Source organism: Halichoerus grypus, chromosome 13 (genome assembly GCF_964656455.1).
Source record: "Halichoerus grypus chromosome 13, mHalGry1.hap1.1, whole genome shotgun sequence".
Lineage (NCBI taxonomy): Eukaryota > Metazoa > Chordata > Mammalia > Carnivora > Phocidae > Halichoerus > Halichoerus grypus.
This window is the reverse complement of record NC_135724.1, coordinates 30,772,335-30,792,485: the sequence shown is the minus strand read 5'-3', so window position 1 is coordinate 30,792,485 and position 20,151 is coordinate 30,772,335. Positions and strand designations below refer to the sequence as shown.

The window sequence follows — 20,151 nt, the reverse complement described above, 5'->3', positions numbered from 1 at the left end:
CTATTCCTTTGTGGAGCCCCTCTCCATAGAGGTGCCTGTGTGAGGAAGCAGTATAATCCCACATACCCACCTGCAGGAATGCGGTCCCTGCAACTGTCAGCGTGGGCATATGTTTAAACCAGTTTGTGTTTGTGTAACATGCTCTTCTATTTGTCACGCACATGAGTCTGGCTACACATCAGTTTTAGCTATTTTGGAGGACAACTGCATACCCATTTGAGGTATCACTTAAAGCTTCCCAAAATAAATTTTGTTTTTGCCACATAGCCTATATTTTAAATCAGACAATCCTAAATATAGTCTCAATATTGGCTAAAAATCTTTTTAGACATTTTTTTATGGTGTGTTAAAAGACAAGCAATTTTGTTAATGTAGATTTACTAGAAACAAGCCCTGGCACCATGGAGAAATGCCAAGATGGCTTTCTACTACCATTATTTGTGTTATTTATTAGTAACAATGAATTCACTACTGCTAATAATTTAAAATCATATGTAGCACTTTTCCATCCCCCCATTTCCATAATGAGTTTGGGAGAAATATGTCGTGGTGAACGTAGCAGTGTTAGATATGTAGGAACGTTATCTGTGAGTTATTAGTAAAATGGGTAAAACAAATGATAAAGTTTTTGCAATAGTGTTTTCCTGTGTTGACCTCTAGTTTAGGAAGAATTCTGTTGAAAGAGGTCTCTGAGTCTGGATATTTGAATTCAATAAAAAGGCATTTCCATCAATACTTTTTAAAAATTTTATTAGGCTGCCTGGGTGGCTCAGTAAGTTAAGCGTCTGCCTTTGGCTCAGGTTATGATTGATCTTAGGGTCTTGGAATTGAGTCAGCTTGTCCCTTTCCGTCTACCCCCCCCGCCCCCCGCCATGCGTGCTCTCTCTCAAATAAATAAATAAAATGTTTTAAAAAATTTTAATTAAAGCTTTCATTTTGGGAATGTTGTTAAATGTTGTCTTTTCACTTTTTGATCCTTTAGGTGATCAATATTCATTTATTTGTTCTATAAAAATGTATTGCATGCCTACTGCATTCCAAATACTTTTTTTAGGTTCTGGGGATATAGCAGTGAATATAAAAATTGTAATCTTATGGAGCTTTGGAGGAGGAAGTAAATAGAATAAGTGAGTGAAATATAGAGTAGATACTGTTGTATGCTATGGAGAAAAATAAAGCAGGAAAAGGAAACAGGTAGTGCTGGGTTTGAGTAGTAAGGCAGTGTTTCACCTCTCAATAGCATGGTCAGGAAGGCCTCACTAGGAAGTTGACATTTGGACAAAGACCTGAAGCAGGTGAGGGAGTAAGCCATGGGCGTATCTAGAGAATCAACTGTTCCAGCCAGAGGAACAGCAAGGACAGAAGCCTGATGTGAGAGCATGTATGTGTGTGTGCGTGACATATTTGTGAAATAGGAGGAAGCCCCGTGTATTTGGAGCGGAGGGAGAGTGGGGGGGGGTAGTAGGAGAGGAGGAAAGAGGACAGAGATAAGAAAGAAACAGAGTATATCCTTGTAAGCCATTACAAGGACTTTGACTTAAACACGGAATTAGCATAGAAGCTGTTGGGGGTTTTGAACAGGAGAGTGACATGGCCTAACTTTGGTTTTAGCAGCAGTACTCTAGTTGTTTTTGATAAGAGACTGTAAGAGGCAAAGGTGAAGAAGGGTCGTCAGGAGGCTACTGCAGTAATCAAGCTGAGAAGTGATGGCAGGAGCCCAGGGCTTATAGCGCTGGACGTGGTGAGAAGTGGCTGGATTTCTCACCCTCCTTTGATCTGTTTTCTGGTTATTTTATTGTTTATTAGCACATCAATTAGAAATTGGTCATGAATGGATAACTTGAAATTCAGGTTAATAGACATTACCTCATACTTATATATCTGATCATACATTTGGTTAGGGAGTAGATTTAGTAATTTTTATAAGGGTTATGTAGAAGTTCGTACCAGTTTTCAGTTGACCTTAACTTGCACTTTCTACGATTCAGAGGGAGAACTGGAATATTACTGGAGGGGAAGAATCTGACTTTCTGTCTTAGTGGTCCTGGAAACATTATTTTTCTGAACTTCCACCTTACTGATTGCAGGGTTCTCTCCTGCGACGCTGCATCCTCTCAGTAGCGTTACAGTGCAGGTGCGTCATGCTGCTGGGATTGGCAGGGCAGGTTTTCCCCTTTAAAGAACAAGCACACCTGTTAAAAGAATGCAAGACTCTCTGGAAGCTTTCAAGAGGATTGCTCTTTTGAAATTGAATGGAAGGACTTGATCTAAACAGTACAGATGCTGCTACATGACAAAGGTGTTCCGCAGTGACTTGAATTTTTCAGTTTCTGAATTCTTGGCTCAATGGCAGTACGCATGTGAGCTGAAGAAAATAAATGATAATATCTTAGGAAAAGTTTGATCAGACCAAGCCAGTGAACAGTAAAAGGTGGGGTTCAAGTTCCTCCAAGTGAATTGTTTACTTTTTAAACCCAAAACATGCCCTGGAGCAGAGTACTGAAATTCTTGCTTAATATTTGGTCATACAAAATTAAGCTTCAAATGAAATGAGTTTCTCTTTGTGACTTCACACACCCTTTGAAAACAGAAATGGAGTCTTTAAATCCAGCATGAGTGTATTCCTTACTCTCAGCTGCAGCAAGAGAAATGTATTTCCTAACCTTGTGTAAGTCCAGCTCTTCACAGTCAAGGGATCGCTCCTCTTAAAGTGTGCCGCTGCTCTTGTCAGGCAGGTTCCAAGTGTGGAGTGCTTGTCTCTTATTGGTGCACAGTCTAGTTCATGTTACTTTTATGGTGCTTTGGAGACATTTCAAAGTTAGTAAGATTACTCTTATGTCTTTACCATATGTTTTATAAACTACTTTTCCATTTTAACACAATCAGTTCTTTCTGATTTGTTCTCTTAGAACGAGAGACTACAGGCATTGCTTGGAGACAATGAAAAGATGAACTTGTCAGATGTGGAACTTATCCCATTGCCTTTAGAACCCCAGGTGAAAATTAGAGGAATAATCCCAGAAACAGCTACACTATTTAAGGTAAATGTGATGGATCTCTAATGTATATGATTGGAACCTGATTCTATAAAACAAAAACAGAGACACTCCCTTCAAAAATGATTACAATGCAGATAATATCTGTAATTTTGTTTGATTTAGTAAATGCTAGATAAAAAATTACCTTTTGTTTATCATTGTGTCTTGATTTACCGGTAGGTATGTTTATATGAAATGTGTCATGTCAAATATTTTTTTTTAAATCTCTGGGTTGCTTTTAATCTTTAATTCTTTGAACTTTTTATTAATTAGAGCCACACCTACTTTTTTCCATGTAAGCTTTTTTTAAAAAACCTTAAAATTTTGCGACACTTATATTACCCATTCAGTTCATAAGTTCATGTGGTTATAGTCTCAGTTAACCTTTTTAACATTTCTTGCTCTGTTATTTGTTTCTGTGACTTAAATTTTTTTCTTGTGTTTTCAAGTAGTAATTCTCTTTAGTCCTTGATAGCATGCCAGGCTTCTTTTGGCTGGCCACGACTTGGATAGTTAGAGCTGATGGTAGCCTCTTTCTCCAGTTGGGCCAAAGGACTGGGCATCATTACCTGTGAAGCATCATTACCTGTTGGGCATCATAAAGAAAGGTCTCTGTGAGACATGGTGTTTTACGTTTTGTGATTCTAGGGGTGGAAGGGCATAAGTTGTACTGGAAAACTACTTTGTATCCAGAAAGGAAAGGGCTCATAGGACAACTACTTATGAATATAAAAAGGGTGTGATTATAGTAAGTAGTTTGGATTTTTTTTCAAGGGTGTGTTTAAGGGCAACTTATGGCAGCCCAGCTCACACAATTGAAACTAAGTTTTTAAAGTAGTACTGAACCTTTTTGCATGTTATGGACTCTGATAGTTTCTATTCTATTAAGAATTATTCTGTTGCATTACATTTTAAATGTAACTTGCAACTTGTTTAATTGGTTTTAAAACTCATTAATGGATTATAACCTGCAATTTGAAAAATACTGGAACAGGAGATAAAATGCAACTATTTCTTAGCTTGTGTTTACAACCCACTGGAAGCTGAGATGTTAAAAGCCACACACAGACATGTAACAACTGGTGTACATGTGTACAACTGGTGTTCCTTTGGGCTGGAACTCTCAAACAAGACCAGCTTCTAATATTGTCATTCCCTGAGGACTAATCGAGAGCAGTAAATCAAAAAGGTAGTTTTACCATTTTTTTGAAACAGGATGGGAGGAAAAAATATTTAAGACAGAGCAGGAGTTGTAAGAGTGGGGTAGAGGAGTGTATATCTGCCACTATTGTTAGGTGGATTCTGACCTATTTTGTCCTTAAGTGTGCAATATTTTAATTATGTCTTAAATGCACAAAGTGGATGGTCAATAAAATATTATGAGACATGTTTTTGATCCTGATATCCAGTCTTTTTGTTTGTTTTTCTTACAACCCTTAAAGTATGTGAGCATTCTTAAAAATTTAGGGTTGGAGTTTAGGATTAATGGTTCTAGGGCCTTTACTACATAACTCTGTCATAGTAATTCTTAATCATTTTGGGGTCACAAATGCTGTTGAGGTAATTTACAAAATATGTTTTTGCTTGGGGTGATAAAAAGATACTCCAAATTTAAGATAATTTAAAATTCAGAGTTTTAATCCAAAAGAGGTTATAAGTTCTAAACATATATTCACTGAAGCATTTTTGATGCCTTTTACCCCATCATTTTACAGGAAAGTTTTCAAGCATACAGCAAAGATTAAAGAATTATACAGTGAACAACTAGATACCTACTGTTTGACTCTTCTTAACATTTTACTGTATTTGCTCTGTCATATGTCTTAGCAACTCTGCAGAGGAAAAGTTATCTTTATTTTACAAGTGAGGAGACAGGTTAAAGAACATGTGTGAGATCACCCAGCTAGTACCTGGTGGAGCCTAGATTCCTGTCACTGACTCTGGAGCTCTTGTTCTTTATGCCATGTAATCTTCTGACTATTAGCTAGCTAGCTTGTTTTCTCCAAGGTATCTAATTACATCTTGCTGCCAGCCCATCTTGTTTCTTTAGGTTCTGATAACTTCCTTGTTTACCTTACAGGTCAGTGTTTCCTCCTGTGTATAGTAAATCTCCGTGCATTAATTTACATCCAAATTTGAAAACAATATTTTTATTTCCAGAGTGCTCTTATGCCTGCACAGTTATTCTTTAAGACAGAAGATGGGGGCAAATACCCAGTTATATTTAAGCATGGGGATGATTTACGGCAAGATCAACTTATTCTTCAAATCATTTCACTCATGGACAAGGTGACTATAACCTTATGTTGGCAGGGAACATTTATTAATTTTGGAAAACTACAGTTTAGTGTGTATGCTGTGTATAGACATGGAAGTATTTTTAACATTCAGGTACAAAGGAAGCTCAGCAGCCTCTACTTGACCTTGAACAAGTGTAGTTGTTTTTGTATGTTGCAGAGTGACTCTTGTGATGAGTATAAAATGAAATTGCATGCATTTCTTTTTATTAAAACTTTTTTCTCAATTAAGTTCTCTCGATGTCAGGTTTAATAATTCCCTTCCTCTTAGCTAGATCTTTTTCTTTAAATTGCATCCCTGCCCCTGGCTTTAAAAGGAATATATTTGCCCTTATTTCCCTTTTTCTGAGTTCTAAAACACTTCGTGACTAGAGAGAATGGCATAAATGAGTTGGAGGAACCCTACTGTTCATTGAAAACTATTGACAGTGATTTAGAATAAGATAAAAAAAAAAATTGGCATACCATCAAGTAAGTGCTTAATAAATTTGATGATCAAAGTAAAATTAACTGATTAATTTAGTTAAACCTTTAATTTAGATTTATCGCCTAAATCTCTTACATTAAGCTATTATAATACTTGCCTACAAAACTTTTTCAGAATAATCTTTATATTTGTTTAACATATTTTATCTTTTGATCAAAAGCTGCTACGGAAAGAAAATCTGGATTTGAAGTTGACACCCTACAAGGTATTAGCCACCAGTACAAAACATGGTAAGTTTATGTTACACTGTCGTTGTTTATTTCAGTGTCCAATGAGTCTACTTTTCCTCTTTTAATTGAAAGTTAAGAACATTAGAGATTGAACTCATTTGTAGCACTGAGGACTGATTGTGCCTCTCTCCTTTTCTCTCTCAGCTTCCTCTTGAAAACATTAAACAGTGTATCTGTAAGGAAAAATTAACACCTTTATACTGTATTTATTTGCATTCAAAACTGGTTACAATTCACAGTAGTTTCTTACACGGTAATTTGTGTCCTGAATCATCATTTGAGAGTTACTATGACGCAGAGTGACTTTGTATTGTGCTCTGCTGTACAAAACATGGTAAGTTTATGTTACACTGTCGTTGTTTATTTCAGTGTCCAATGAGTCTACTTTTCCTCTTTTAATTGAAAGTTAAGAACATTAGAGATTGAACTCATTTGTAGCACTGAGGACTGATTGTGCCTCTCTCCTTTTCTCTCTCAGCTTCCTCTTGAAAACATTAAACAGTGTATCTGTAAGGAAAAATTAACACCTTTATACTGTATTTATTTGCATTCAAAACTGGTTACAATTCACAGTAGTTTCTTACACGGTAATTTGTGTCCTGAATCATCATTTGAGAGTTACTATGACGCAGAGTGACTTTGTATTGTGCTCTGCTGAAAAAAGCCACTCAGCAAATGATGTTGCCTTATTAACTGATTTTTTTTTAAAGATTTTATTTATTTATTTGACAGAGAGATAGAGAGAGAGAGCACACGTAGGCAGAGAGGGAGGCAGAGGGAGAGGGAGAAGCAGGCTCCCCGCTGAGCAGGGAGCCAGATGCGGGCCTCTATCCCAGGATCCTGAGATCATGACCTGAGCCTAAGGCAGCCGCTTAACCTACTGAGCCACCCAGGCGCCCCTAACTAATTTTTTTAATATAGATTTATGGCATCTAAGTCTTTCTAAGATGGAATAACCTCTGGAAATTTGATAGATGATTCCCTAGGAATGCTTGCCTAAAACCTATTGTAAATTCCCTAGTCTTGTTACTCTCGGAGCTTCTCACTCGTAGATACCTGGGAACAACAAAAGTATCTGTTTTAGGTTTCCTGCTCTTCCCCTGGCCACCCTCAAAACCTTTTGGTGGTATAATTCCTCTTCTCATTTTTCTCTCAGAATGATCTTGTTAAAAGTGCACTTGTGCTCTTTGACTATCCTGCATAAATTGATTTACTCACTTCTGTTTGCTCCTCCGACAAAGACAGAAGCCTTAGCTTGGTGTACAAGTTCTGGCATGTTGTGACACACTCCTGGGCCTGTTTCTCAAGCCTCTCTTTTGCCAGTCTCCCGCTTGCTTCCCAGGAGTTAGCCACACGGGCCACCTTCCATTTTCTCAAACACACCATGCTTTTTTCAGCCTTACGGCCTTCATGTATGCTTTGGTCCTTATCTTTAGCATCCATTCCTCCACAGCTTTACCTATTAACTTTCATTATCCTTCAAAACACGGCTCAAATGTCTGATGCCCTCTGATCTCTGTGGTGATTTAGGTCTCCCTACACTTTTCTCTTTCATGGTACCCTTTTCTTCATAGTATTTATCCCAGTAAGACTTGCAGGCTTGTACAGTCTTTAAAGACAGGGTCAAAGCTCTATTTTTTACATGGAAAAGTTCTTACTACATGGGAGAAAGACAATAAATATATTTTAAGTGAATGAATGCAAACTATTCCCTGTTTGTGATCCAGCAATGAATGAGACATTTCTTACTCTAAAGGAGGATGCAGTAGTTTCCTTCATTCAACTTTGATATTTTCATAGATTTGTTGTTTTATACTACTGTTGTGGTCTCTAGACTTAATTAGACTTATCTTTTCTCCTTCTTGTTCTCCCATATAATGGTGTCCTCTTCCCCTTCTTTTTGGTAGTTTAAGGGATTTATACTTTCTTCTCCTATCATTTCTAGGAAATGTCAGAAGATGGAGTATTAGACAAAAAAAGCCAGTGAACATAATACAGTTTTAGGCTTAGGTGATTGATAATACATAATTTCAGATTTCTTAAAGTGATTTGAAATTTGGAACATTTTTAATTGGTGTACGTTATAAAAATACAGAAAGAAGAAATTTTTGTGCCCAATTTAGAAAGCTTAGCTATCACTTTCTCTTCCTTGTGTACAGTAATAGAAACTGGCCTGGAGAAGCATGCAGATAAATCAGCTTAATTGAAAGAAAAGTTTTCTTACAGTTCCTGTGAATTAAATGCCAGGCTAAATATATTGTTTACAGACCTATTTAAGTTGTTCAGGTATGTAGTATATGCATTTGAAATGAAGGTTATTCTTAGTAGAACCATTATTTTTATTGCTTAACCAATAATTGTGCTTAATGCAATGCATATATTTCTGTGTAGGCTTCATGCAGTTTATCCAATCAGTTCCTGTTGCTGAAGTTCTTGATACAGAGGGAAGCATTCAGGTACAGAACCAATTTTAAATGAGTTATACAATTCATGAATATATTACTGTTCTAAAAATTTCAATCTTTATAAAAAGTATATGCAGTAAAAAATGAATGTCTCCTTTTATCACCCTTCTTCCCTCACATCGTTTTCCTTTCCTTGGAAGTAAACAGTGCTATCAGGTGGAAATTCCTCCATGTTAGTACATACAGATGCTCAGTTCCTTAACCAGTGCCTGGCATACAATAGGGAAGCAGGAATTAATTAAATTAAAAATTTGTTAGTTTATGGTTATATTATATTCCAGATTATGGAAATTCTAGAATTTATTTAACCATAAATGAACACTTGATTATTTCCAATTTTTGTTGTTATTCAGAGCAGTGCTGCATATTCTTCCTCATACATGGTTTGAACATTTGTCTTTAAGACCCGTCTTGCTCTCCAATCTCGTCGCTGTCCTTTAATATAAGAAAAGGCAAACAGTTTCTGGGACCATGCCATGTGTGTCTTTGAAATTTTTTACACTTTAAATACACGGATTAGTTCTTATCACATCTTAATAGTTTATTTTGGTTGTTTTTTAAATATGATTTTTCTTTTTTCCTGTGTAAAAAAAAGTACATAATTTACACAGAAAACCTGATATACCTGACATGAGAGCTAACACAGAGAAGGACTTGACAGAGGATATTTGCTACAGTGTGTTTTGTCTTTCCCAGTTTAACATGTCACAGTAATTCAGTATGGAGTTTAGATTTGCAGAAAAGTATTACTCTGATTCCTTCACAAAGCAAGTGGTTATTCTGTTCTTTGGTTTAGGGAACAGTCACATGCAGTGGTTAAAAGCTCCCGCTTACTAGAGTCCTTAGGGTTTTAAATATGTAGTATCATGTCATCTGCAAACAGTGAAAGTTTTACTTCCTCCTTACCAATTCAGATGCCTATTTTATTTCCTTTTGTTGTATAACTGCCGTGGCTAGGACTTCCAATATTATGTTGAATGAGGGTGGTGAGAGTGGACATCCTTGTCTTACTCCTGACCTTAGGGAAAAGGCTCTCAGTTTTTCCCCACTGAGTATGTGAGCTGTGGGTTTTTTGCATATGGTCTTTATTATGTTGAGGTATGTTCCTTCTAAACCTACATTGTGGAGGGTTTTGATCATGAATGAATGTTGTACTTGGTCAAATGCTTTTTGGGCATCTATTGAAATGATCATATGATTCTCATCCTTTCTCTTATTGATGTGACATATCACGTTGATTGATTTGCGAATATTGAACCACCCTTGCATCCCAGGAATAAATCATACTTGATTGTGGTGCATGATTTTTCTAAAGTATTCTTGGATTCAGTTTGCTAATATTTTTTGAGGATTTTTGCATCTATGTTCATGAGAGATATTGGCCTCCTAGAACTGATAAGTGAATTCAGTGAAGTTACAGGAGACAAAATCAATATACAAAAATCTGTTGCATTCCTATACACTAATAATGAAACAGCAAATTAGGAAAATAATCCCACTTACAAGTGACATAAACAATAAATATAAAATATAAAATAAAATACCTAGGAATAAAAGAGATAAAAGACCCGTACTCTGGAAGCTATAAAACACTGATGAAAGAAATTGAAGATGACACAAAGAAATGGAAAGACACTCCATGCTCATGGATTGAAAGAACAAATATTGTTAAAATGTACTACCTGAAGCAATGTGCACACTTAATGCAATCCCTATCAAAATACCAACAGCATTTTTCACAGAACAAGAACAAATAATTCTAAGATTTGTATGACACCACAACAGACCTCAAATAGCCAAAGCAATCTTGAAGAAGAAAAACAGAACTAGAGGTATCATAATTTCAGATCTTTTATATTACAAAACTGTAGTAATCAAAACAGTATGGTACTGGCACAAAAATAGACACATAGATCAACGGAACAGAATAGAAAGCCAAGAAATAAACCCACAATTACATGGTCAATTAATCTTTGACAAAAGAGGCAAGAATATGCAATGGGTAAAAGTCTCTTCAACAGATGGTGTTGGGAAAACTGGACAGCTACATGCAAAAGAATGAAAAATGGACCACTTTCTTACACCACACACAAAAATAAACTTAAAATGGATTAAGGACCTAAATGTGAGAACTGAAAACATAAAAATCCTACAAGAGAGCACAGGCAGTAATTTCTCTGACATCAGCTAAAAGGATCCTTTTAGATCTGTCTCCTGAGGCAAGGGAAACAAAAGCAAAAATAAACTGTTGGGACTATATCAAAATAAAAAGCTTCTTCATAGGAAAGGAAACAGCCAATAAAATTAAAAGACAAGCTGGGGTTGCCTGGGTGGCTCAGATTGTTAAGCATCTGCCTTCGGCTCAGGTCACGATCCCAGGACCCTGGGATCGAGCCCCACGTCCGGCTCCTGGCTCAGTGGGGAGCCTGCTTCTCCCTCTGCCTCTCCCCCTGCTCGTGCTCTCTCTCTCTCTCTCTGTATCTCTGTGTCTCGAATGAATAAATAAAATCTTTAAAAATAAATAAATAAAAAAAAAAGACAACATGCTGAATGGGAGAAGATGTTTGCAAATGACATATCTGATAAAGGGTTAGTATCCAAAATATATAAAGAACTTATACAACTCAATACCCCAAAACCAAACAATCCAATTAAAACATGGGCAGAAGACATGAACAGACATTTCTCCAAAGAAGACTTCCAGATGGCCAACAGACACATGAAAAGATGATCAACATTAGTCATCACCAGGGAAATACAAACCAAAACCACAATGAGATACCACTTCACACCTGTCAGAATGGCTAAAATCAAAGACTCAAGTAACAACAGCTCTTGGTGAGGAACTGGAGAAAATGGAACCCTGGTACACTGTTGGTGAGAATGAGAAGTGGTACAGCTACTGTGGCAGACAGTATGGAAGTTCCTCAAAAAATTTATAAATAGAACTATCCTATGATCCAGTAGTCCCACTACTGGGTATTTAACTGAAGAATATGAAAACACTAAATCGAAGGGAAGGGATATATGCACCCCTTTGTTTATTGTAGCATTATTTACAATAGCTAAATTATGGAAGCAGCCCAAGTGTCTATCAATAAATGAATGGATAAAAAAGAGGTGGGATACACACACACACACACACACACACAGATACCATACATATGGAATATTATTCCACTGTAAAAAAGAATGACATCTTGCCATTTGCAACAACATAGATGGATCTAGAAAAGTACAATGATAGGTAAAATAAGCCAGTCAGAGAAAGACAAATACCATGTGATATCATTCATATGTAGAATTTAAGAGACAAAACAAATGAATAAAGGAAAAACAGAGACAAATAAAAAAACACTCTTAACTATAGAGAACAAACAGATGGTTACCAGAGGGGAGGTGGGGTGGGAGGGAAATGGAAGGAAAAAAAAAAAAGAACTTGTGCTCAAAACATCTAACTGCCTGGGGTTGAAGTTTGGCCATGTAGCTTTTCAATGTAAACCTTGAGTGGCTTCTTAACCCTTTGTGCAAAAAAGAGTTAACATAGCCGACTTGAGGTTCTTATCTTTAGAAAGGCCCACTTGCTAGGTTAACCTCTGACTGATATCTGGGAACTTGGCCTTCAGTGTGTCGTTCCTCTGTTCCCTAACTGGTAAGGGTGGTTCAATGTGCCTAGACTGTTTGTGATACGTGATTTATAGCAAACAACTTGCTTTCCTTCTAGAATTTTGGCAGTTGCTAGACAGAGGGTGCCTACATGACCAGCTCCCAATAAAAACCTGGAGTGATGTCTTCAATAGGTTTCCCTGGACAGAAACACTGCACCCATATTACTGCCTTTTTTTTTTTTTTTAATTGTTGAAGAAAAGTAATAAATATGCAGTTTATTCCCTCACAGAAGAGAGCCAGGAGGCTTACATATGGGTTTCTCTAGACTTTGCCTGTGTATTTTTCCTATGCTGAACCTCCTGTGTATACTTTTGCTTTAATAAGTGTCACTTGTGGTACAACCGTATGTTGAGTCTGTGACTCCATGTAACAGATCAAACTTGTAGGAGGCCTTGACCCCCTAACATACCCTTCAGGTCTCAGTTTCTGCATCTGTAAAATTTGGGTAATAATAGTACCTACCTCTAGGATTGTTCTGAAGATGATGTGAAGTGTAGGTAGAGCTTTAACATAGTTTCTAACTGAAGTAATTGTTTAATAAAGTTGTCAATTATTATGTTGCTCTGTGAAATTATGATTTAGTAAAATAAAGACAGTGGCAGTTTGTATATTGATTCTTGGTTTTCATATCTGATCTCTGTAAATAGTTTCACTAAGTCATAGGTTATTCTCATGTTCAACTTCAGTAGATAATTAAAAGCTATTTTCCAAAATAGTTGTTTTTGGAAAAACTGTTCTGTTTCTTATTGCTATACATCTTTGCCTAATCTTGGTATTGTTAGACTTTTATTTTTTTTAAATTAAAAAAAAATTTTTTTATATTGTCAGACTTTTAAATTTTGGTATTTTATTGTGGTTTTAGTTTGCATTTCCCTAATTAGCCACAAGATTGAGCATTTAAAAATATATGTATAGGCCATTTATTTCTTCTGTGACATGCTTATTTACATCTTTTGTTCATTTTCCTGTTGGGTTGTTTGTGTTTTTATTGATTTATAGGAATTCTTTATATATTCAAGGCATAGTCCTTTGTCAAAGGACTTTCAGAAAAGCTGAAACATAGGATAAACTTTTTTTTTAACAGCATGTTACTTGTATTTTCAAATAATATATACTCTTTTTCTTTAACATCTAATATGTAAGGGAATAGTTCCAGTTGGTAGTCAGAAACAAAACAAAACACTATTTTCCCCATTGTTTCCAGACTCTTTGGACACTCTAGTGCATTTATTGTCCCCCTGTAATTCTTTTGTTCAGTTCACATCTCTTTTATATTTATCTTTCCATTAACTTCCTCTAAGAATTATTAGCACTTGCATTCTAATTAATTTACAAATTTGGGTGTAATTTTATTGAGCTTTTTTTATTGTCGTATAGTTGACATACAATATTATCTTGCTTTGAGGTGTACAGCAGTGATTCGACAATTATATACATTACGAAATGATCACCATAAGTCTAGTTACTGTCTGTCACCAAAGTTATTAACAATATTATTGACTATATTCCTTGTGCTGTACTTTACATCCCCTTATTTGTTTTATAACTGGAGGTTTTTTAATGGTAACAGTAACTATACTTAAAAGATAATTTTAATAACTCATGTTCACTTTAAGGAGAATGTATGATACAAAAAAACCCCTCATTGTTTACATTCAGAAGAAAGATAAAAGAGATAAATTGAGTATAGAGAAATAGCAGTAAATTTATTTTATTTTATGTAATGTTTTCCCTAAGGTATAAAAGTAGCAGCATATACTTTTTTTTTTTTATCTTAACTGTCTGTAAGCATAGTAATAAGACTGATTCTTGGAATATGCTTTTTAAAGTCCACATTTTATAATTACTGACTAAGCTTTAGACTAGACGCTTGGTCATTTCTTATAATTTCAAAATGTCTGATTTGTTTAAGGATTGTATTGAATTTGTAAACATGTAAATTATATCTTTTCAGAACTTCTTTAGAAAGTATGCACCAAGTGAGAATGGGCCAAATGGGATCAGTGCTGAAGTTATGGACACATATGTTAAAAGCTGTGGTAAGTTTTTCAAGCTCTACTTCCATTGATACATTGGAGTCAAGGAAATAGGCTATCCCAATGTTGCCATATTCATACACATTTACATTTAGCACATTGTAGGATTTTATCTTAGACCTTTTGGGCTGCTGTAACAAAATACCAGAGGGTGGCTTATCGGCTGAAAGTCCAAGATAAGGTACCAACATGGTCAGGTGAGGGCCCTTTTGGGGTGGAAGACTTTTTGTTGTATTTTCACCTGGCAGAATGGGCTAGGGAGCTCTGTGGGCTCTCATTTTTGAGTTTTTAGGATGGTAAGCACCTCCTAATACCATCACAATGGGCAGTAGGATTTCAACATATGAATTTTGGGAGGACATAGACATTCCAGTCATGGCAGATTAAAATGCTCTATAAGAAGATGATTAAAAGATAAAATCCTGATAAAAGAAGTCATTAATGTTTTGACATAATAGTAGTAACAAGGTGTAAATTCTGTTTAGTCTTTAATGGGTGTATCTTTGCAATCACTTAACTGTATTATCATTACAAGTTATCTCTTCTTGGAAGCTGCTAATTTTCCCCTAGATTTTCCCTGTGTTTGAGTAACTGCAATTAGTAGACTCTGGGAAAAATCTCAGTAATAATTATGGTTTAGATAAATCTCAAGAGCTGTGTTAGAAGGATGTCTCTCATGATATTTTATTTTATGGTCCCTTCCTGGAAATAAGTAAGTGGTAGAATGCCATAGGGATTAATTCAATGTTTCGATCATTTATGCCTACCTATCCTCATGAAGTTTATATTCTAGAGGATTTTTAAAAGATTTTCTTAAGAGGTTTTTTTTTATTTGTTTGTTTTGTTCATTTGTTTGTTTTTAAGAACTAGATTATTTAAGGGAGGGTTAATAAAGGAGTTGACACTAGAGTTGAGCCCTGGATGGGATGTGGTATGTGGTAAGTTATTCTTATTTTATTTAAAATTTTATGTTTATGTTCCTATTTGTACCTATCCTTAAGTTAGGGGGAAGCAAGTAAGGGGCTTTATAGACCTTTAACAGTTGTATTTAAACTTTCATATCATTTTATGGCTTGTAAACTGCTTCTTATACATGACATTTTTTTTATTTTTCACAATGTTCCTGTGAAGTAGTATTGCAGATTATTTTAGACAACATAATTTCTTCCCAAATTTATACTTGATGATGCAGTTTTGGCTTAGAAGTATAGAGAAAATGTAATATTTCTGGGAACTTTAAAAGCACCGAAATAAAATATGTATGTATATTAAAATCCTTTATGGTTTTGATCTTATTTTTACTGAAGGAATATAACATGTGTTACATGTAACTGTGTTTACCCATAAAAATGACCACATACAGTGTAGATTTAAGAACTAAAAAAAATCGATTGAGACATTCCAGAGAAAAACGTATTCTTTCTTTTTACTTACCCTTCCTCTCCTACTCTGTATTTTTCTTCTTTCTCTCCTACCATCCCTGCTTTCATTCTTTTCTTTCCCCTTTCTCTTCTTTCCTGTTTTTTTAGAACTTCAACTCTGCTTTCTGTGTTCTAAAAAAATTACATATCATGTAAAGACTAGGCTAGACATCTAACATTACTCACATGACAGTTCATACTGTCTTTTATAACAAGGCTTGTCAATCAAGTCTCCGGTACATGGCCTCTCTGTGGTTTGGACTTCTCAGAACTAGGTTCCAAGAGGAAGTACTCTCAGAGACAGGAAATTGTTGGTGTCTGAAGGCCTGGACTGGAAAGTCACAGAGCCTGCTTGGATCCACCTTGAATGAAAAGTGTGGCTATCTTTTTTTAATCCTTATCCTAGTTCTCAGTATCCTGTTACATGAGATACTTCACATGCCTTCCAACAATTATCTTGTGTCTTCTTACTGAACTTTTAGTTATTATAAACTTTTTTACATTATAAATCTATTTAATAAAGAATGCTTTTTCTACTTGAAATATATACACACATATCATCTATAAATATTGACTAAAATTTGAAAATTTTAGTAAAATTACTAGAACAGTATATTATGGATACATGTCATAGTGTTGTACCTTTTATATAATGTCCCATTTTTTCCCACAACCCAATGAAAATATGACTGGCTTTTTCATTTAAAAAAAAGTAGCCATTTAAATTACACCTCTTGGACACTTAAATTGAAATTGGATCTTGTACCTCTCTTTTTCTCCAAGTATTACACATTTATTCCTTCCCTGATAATTGATTTGATGGCAGGCCTTCTCTTCGTCTTATTTTGAATAGCCTTCTGTTTCCTATATATCTTGTTGTGTTACAAAATAATCACTTGTGTTTCGGTGAGTTTGGTAGCATTCCAGGTTATACTGGAGGTTGAAAGCCATTATTTGAATTTTTCATTAGAGGATTTAGTGATTAATAAGTTGCTAGCTACTTTGTACTGGAATGTGATTGTCAGACATTATCATATAGATGTATGTGTAACTTTTGTTTTAGAAAATAAAGTTTTGAGTTTTGGGCAGAGTGTAAGAAGAAAGTGATAATAGTTACGGTGACATTTCTGGATTATGCAAGATTTCAAGTCTGTATCATGCAAGTAAATTTGAGAACACTAATTATTCTTACACACGTATCATTACTAAGTAAAGGGAAATAATTGTTTAGATGTCTAATATTTCTCTGTATTTTACTTTAAATCAAAGTTGTATTATAAAGCCAATTTGAAGACATTTCATATGAGGTCATAATACTAATGGGCAGCATCCCTTGGACAAGGTTCTCTTGGACAGGTATAGTATTTCCACTGAAGTTAAAGAATAGCTTCAGTTCCTCTAAAAATCCCCTGATCTACTTTGTGTCATCTCAGATTGTTCTAAATCTATTATCTGTGTCCTAAAAATTTCTGGGGATCGTCCCACTCTTAATTCAGATGTCTTTTTCAGGATGTACTCCTTCTCTTATCTTTTTCAGGATGTACTCCTTCTCTTAAGCATTACACTTAAAAGAATTATTGGAACATTCTGAATTCACACCCCCACCATTTATATAAATGTGAAAGAGAGAAGATCATATGCTATCTCACTTGACTTAAAAAAACATAAATTGAAGTGACCATCAAATATATTTATGACCCCAACCCACTGAGGCATTATTTTCTATTGGAAAATAATCCAGTAATAACAAGGAAATATTATTGTAAAAGCAAATGTGATAAGAGAAGTAGTTTATCAAAACATCTTGCCTTATCAGTAGAGACAGGCAATATTTATGGCATGTCTAGTTACATAAAAATTTTAGGTCAAAAGTACTGTTGCTACACATTGAATCATTATTACTCTAGAGGGATAGCTAAACAACTTGAAACAAAGTAGTGATAAAACTAATTTATAATTAACAAAGAGTAAGTTGTAGCATACAACAACTCAAGTGCATTGATACACAGTGGTGCTCTTTTTGAAAATTGTAGTTCAACTATCTTCATAAGCATATTATCAGTAGGAGTTTTGTATCCTTCAAGTATTGAGCGACAAACCAGATTTCTAAGTGACTCACATCTTATAGAGCTCAGTGTTCTCTTTATGAATACCAGACGTAATACCCTTTGGTAAGTCACTCACTGGTTTTTTCGTGGAGGGCCATTTGTCATTTGTGGAATTGCGTATTTTGCAGCAATTTTAGAGCAGTGCTGCTACTGCACGGGTAAGCCATGGACCAGCAGCACTGGTTTCATCTGGGAACTTGTTTCTATTAGTGAGTCCCAATGCTTTGTCCCTGATGTTTTTTTGTTTTGTTTTTGTTTTTTTATTAACATATAATGTATTATTTTTTCAGGGGTACAGGTCTGTGATTCAGCAGTCTTACACAATTCACAGTGCTCACCATACCACATACCCTCCCCAGTGTCTATCACCCAGCCACCCCATCCCTCCCACCCCCCACCACTCCAGCAACCCTCAGTTTGTTTCCTGAGATTAAGAATCCCTCATATCAGTGAGGTCATATAATACATGTCTTTCTCTGATTGACTTATTTTGCTCGGCATAACACCCTCCAGTTCCATCCACGTCGTTGCAAATGGCAAGATTTCATTTTTTGATGGCTGCGTAATATTCCATAGTATATATATACCACATCTTCTTTATCCATTCATCTGTCGATGGACATCTAGGCCCTTTCCATAGTTTGGCTATTGTGGACATTGCTCCTATAAACATTGGGGTGCAGGTGCCCCTTCGGATCACTACATTTGTATCTTTGGAGTAAATACCCAGTAGTGCAATTGCTGGGTCATAGGGTAGCTCTGTTTTTAACTTTCTGAGGAACCTCCATACTGTTTTCCAAAGTGGCTGCACCAGCTTGCATTCCCACCAACAGTGTAGGAGGGTTCCCCTTTCTCCGTATCCCCGCCAACATCTGTCATTTCCTGACTTGTTAATTTTAGCCATTCTGACTGGTGTGAGGTGGTATCTCACTGAGGTTTTGATTTGGATTTCCCTGATGCCGAGCGATGTTGAGCACTTTTTCATGTGTCTGTTGGCTGTTTGGATGTCTTCTTTGGAAAAATGTCTGTTCATGTCTTCTGCCCATTTCTTGATTGGATTCTTTGTTCTTTGGGTGTTGAGTTTGATAAGTTCTTCATAGATTTTGGATAGTAGCCCTTTATCTGATATGTCATTAGCAAATATCTTCTCCCATTCTGTCAGTTGTCTTCTGGTTTTGCTGACTGTTTCCTTTGCTGTGCAAAAGCTTTTGATCTTGATGAAGTCCCAATAGTTCATTTTTGCCCTTGCTTCCCTTGCCTTTGGTGATGTTTCTAGGAAGAAGTTGCTGTGGCTGAGGTTGAGAAGGTTGCTGCCTGTGTTCTCCTCAAGGATTTTGATGGACTCCTGTCTCACATTTAGGTCTTTCATCCATTTTGAGTCTATTTTTGTGTGTGGTGTAGGGAAATCGTCCAGTTTCGTTCTTCTGCATGTGGCTGTCCAATTTTCCCAACACCATTTGTTGAAGAGACTGTCTTTTTTCCATTGGACATTCTTTCCTGCTTTGTCGAAGATTAGTTGACCATAGAGTTGAGGGTCCATTTCTGGGATCTCTGTTTTGTTCCATTGATCTATGTGTCTGTTTTTGTGCCACTACCATACTATCTTGATGATTACAGCTTTGTAATATAGCTTAAAGTCCAGAATTGTGATGCCACCAGCTTTGCTTTTCTTTTTCAACATTCCTCTGGCTATTCGGGGTCTTTTCTGGTTCCATACAAATTTTAGGATTATTAGTTCCATTTCTTTGAAAAAAGTTGATGGTATTTTGATAGGGATTGCATTAAATGTATAGATTGCTCTAGGTAGCCCCTGATGTTTTGATCAGAATCTTCATTTTAACAGGATTCCCGGGGGATTCTTATGTACATTAAAGCACTAGAGAGGGCTTTCCAACCTTCTCTGGTGTGTATAACAAGCACTTTCTGGCCACTGCCCCTAGAAATTCTGATGCAGCAAGACTGAAACGGGCCCTAAGCATCTGCATTTTTAACAGGCTTCTACGTGAGAGTGATGCTGCCAGTCTGTGCCTCACATTTTTTTTTTTAAGATTTTATTTATTTATTTGACAGATACACAGCGAGAGAGGGAACACAAGCAAGGGGAGCGGGAGAGGGAGAAGCAGGCTTCCCGCGGAACGGGGAGCCTGATGTGGGGCTCGATCCGAGGACCCTGGGATCATGACCTGAGCCGAAGGCAGACGCTTAACGACTGAGCCACCCAGGCGCCCCTAGTAGAAGCATTTTTGGAATGATAGTATGCTTTCCTACATTCTGTACATATGGATGTATTTTGAAATACATATAAAATTTTATCTATAATTAGAATATGGTTAGTTTCTCTAAACAAATATACTTGAGCTTAAATATCTTGTTGAGTATTGCATGTATCTAAATAGCCAC

General features: G+C 36.0%; 1 protein-coding gene across 3 annotated transcripts in view; it reads left to right on the top strand.

The window, feature by feature from the left end:
* The window catches only part of PIK3C3 (phosphatidylinositol 3-kinase catalytic subunit type 3), a 140,971-nt gene that overhangs the window by 81,941 nt on the left and 38,879 nt on the right, over positions 1-20,151 (top strand). For all 3 annotated transcript variants that reach the window (XM_078060394.1, XM_078060393.1, XM_078060392.1), the window contains 5 exons: positions 2,910-3,041; positions 5,199-5,327; positions 5,983-6,052; positions 8,444-8,508; positions 14,141-14,225. In XM_078060394.1, the coding sequence (XP_077916520.1) occupies positions 2,910-3,041; positions 5,199-5,327; positions 5,983-6,052; positions 8,444-8,508; positions 14,141-14,225 (481 nt within the window). The remainder of the gene's footprint in view (positions 1-2,909; positions 3,042-5,198; positions 5,328-5,982; positions 6,053-8,443; positions 8,509-14,140; positions 14,226-20,151) is intronic.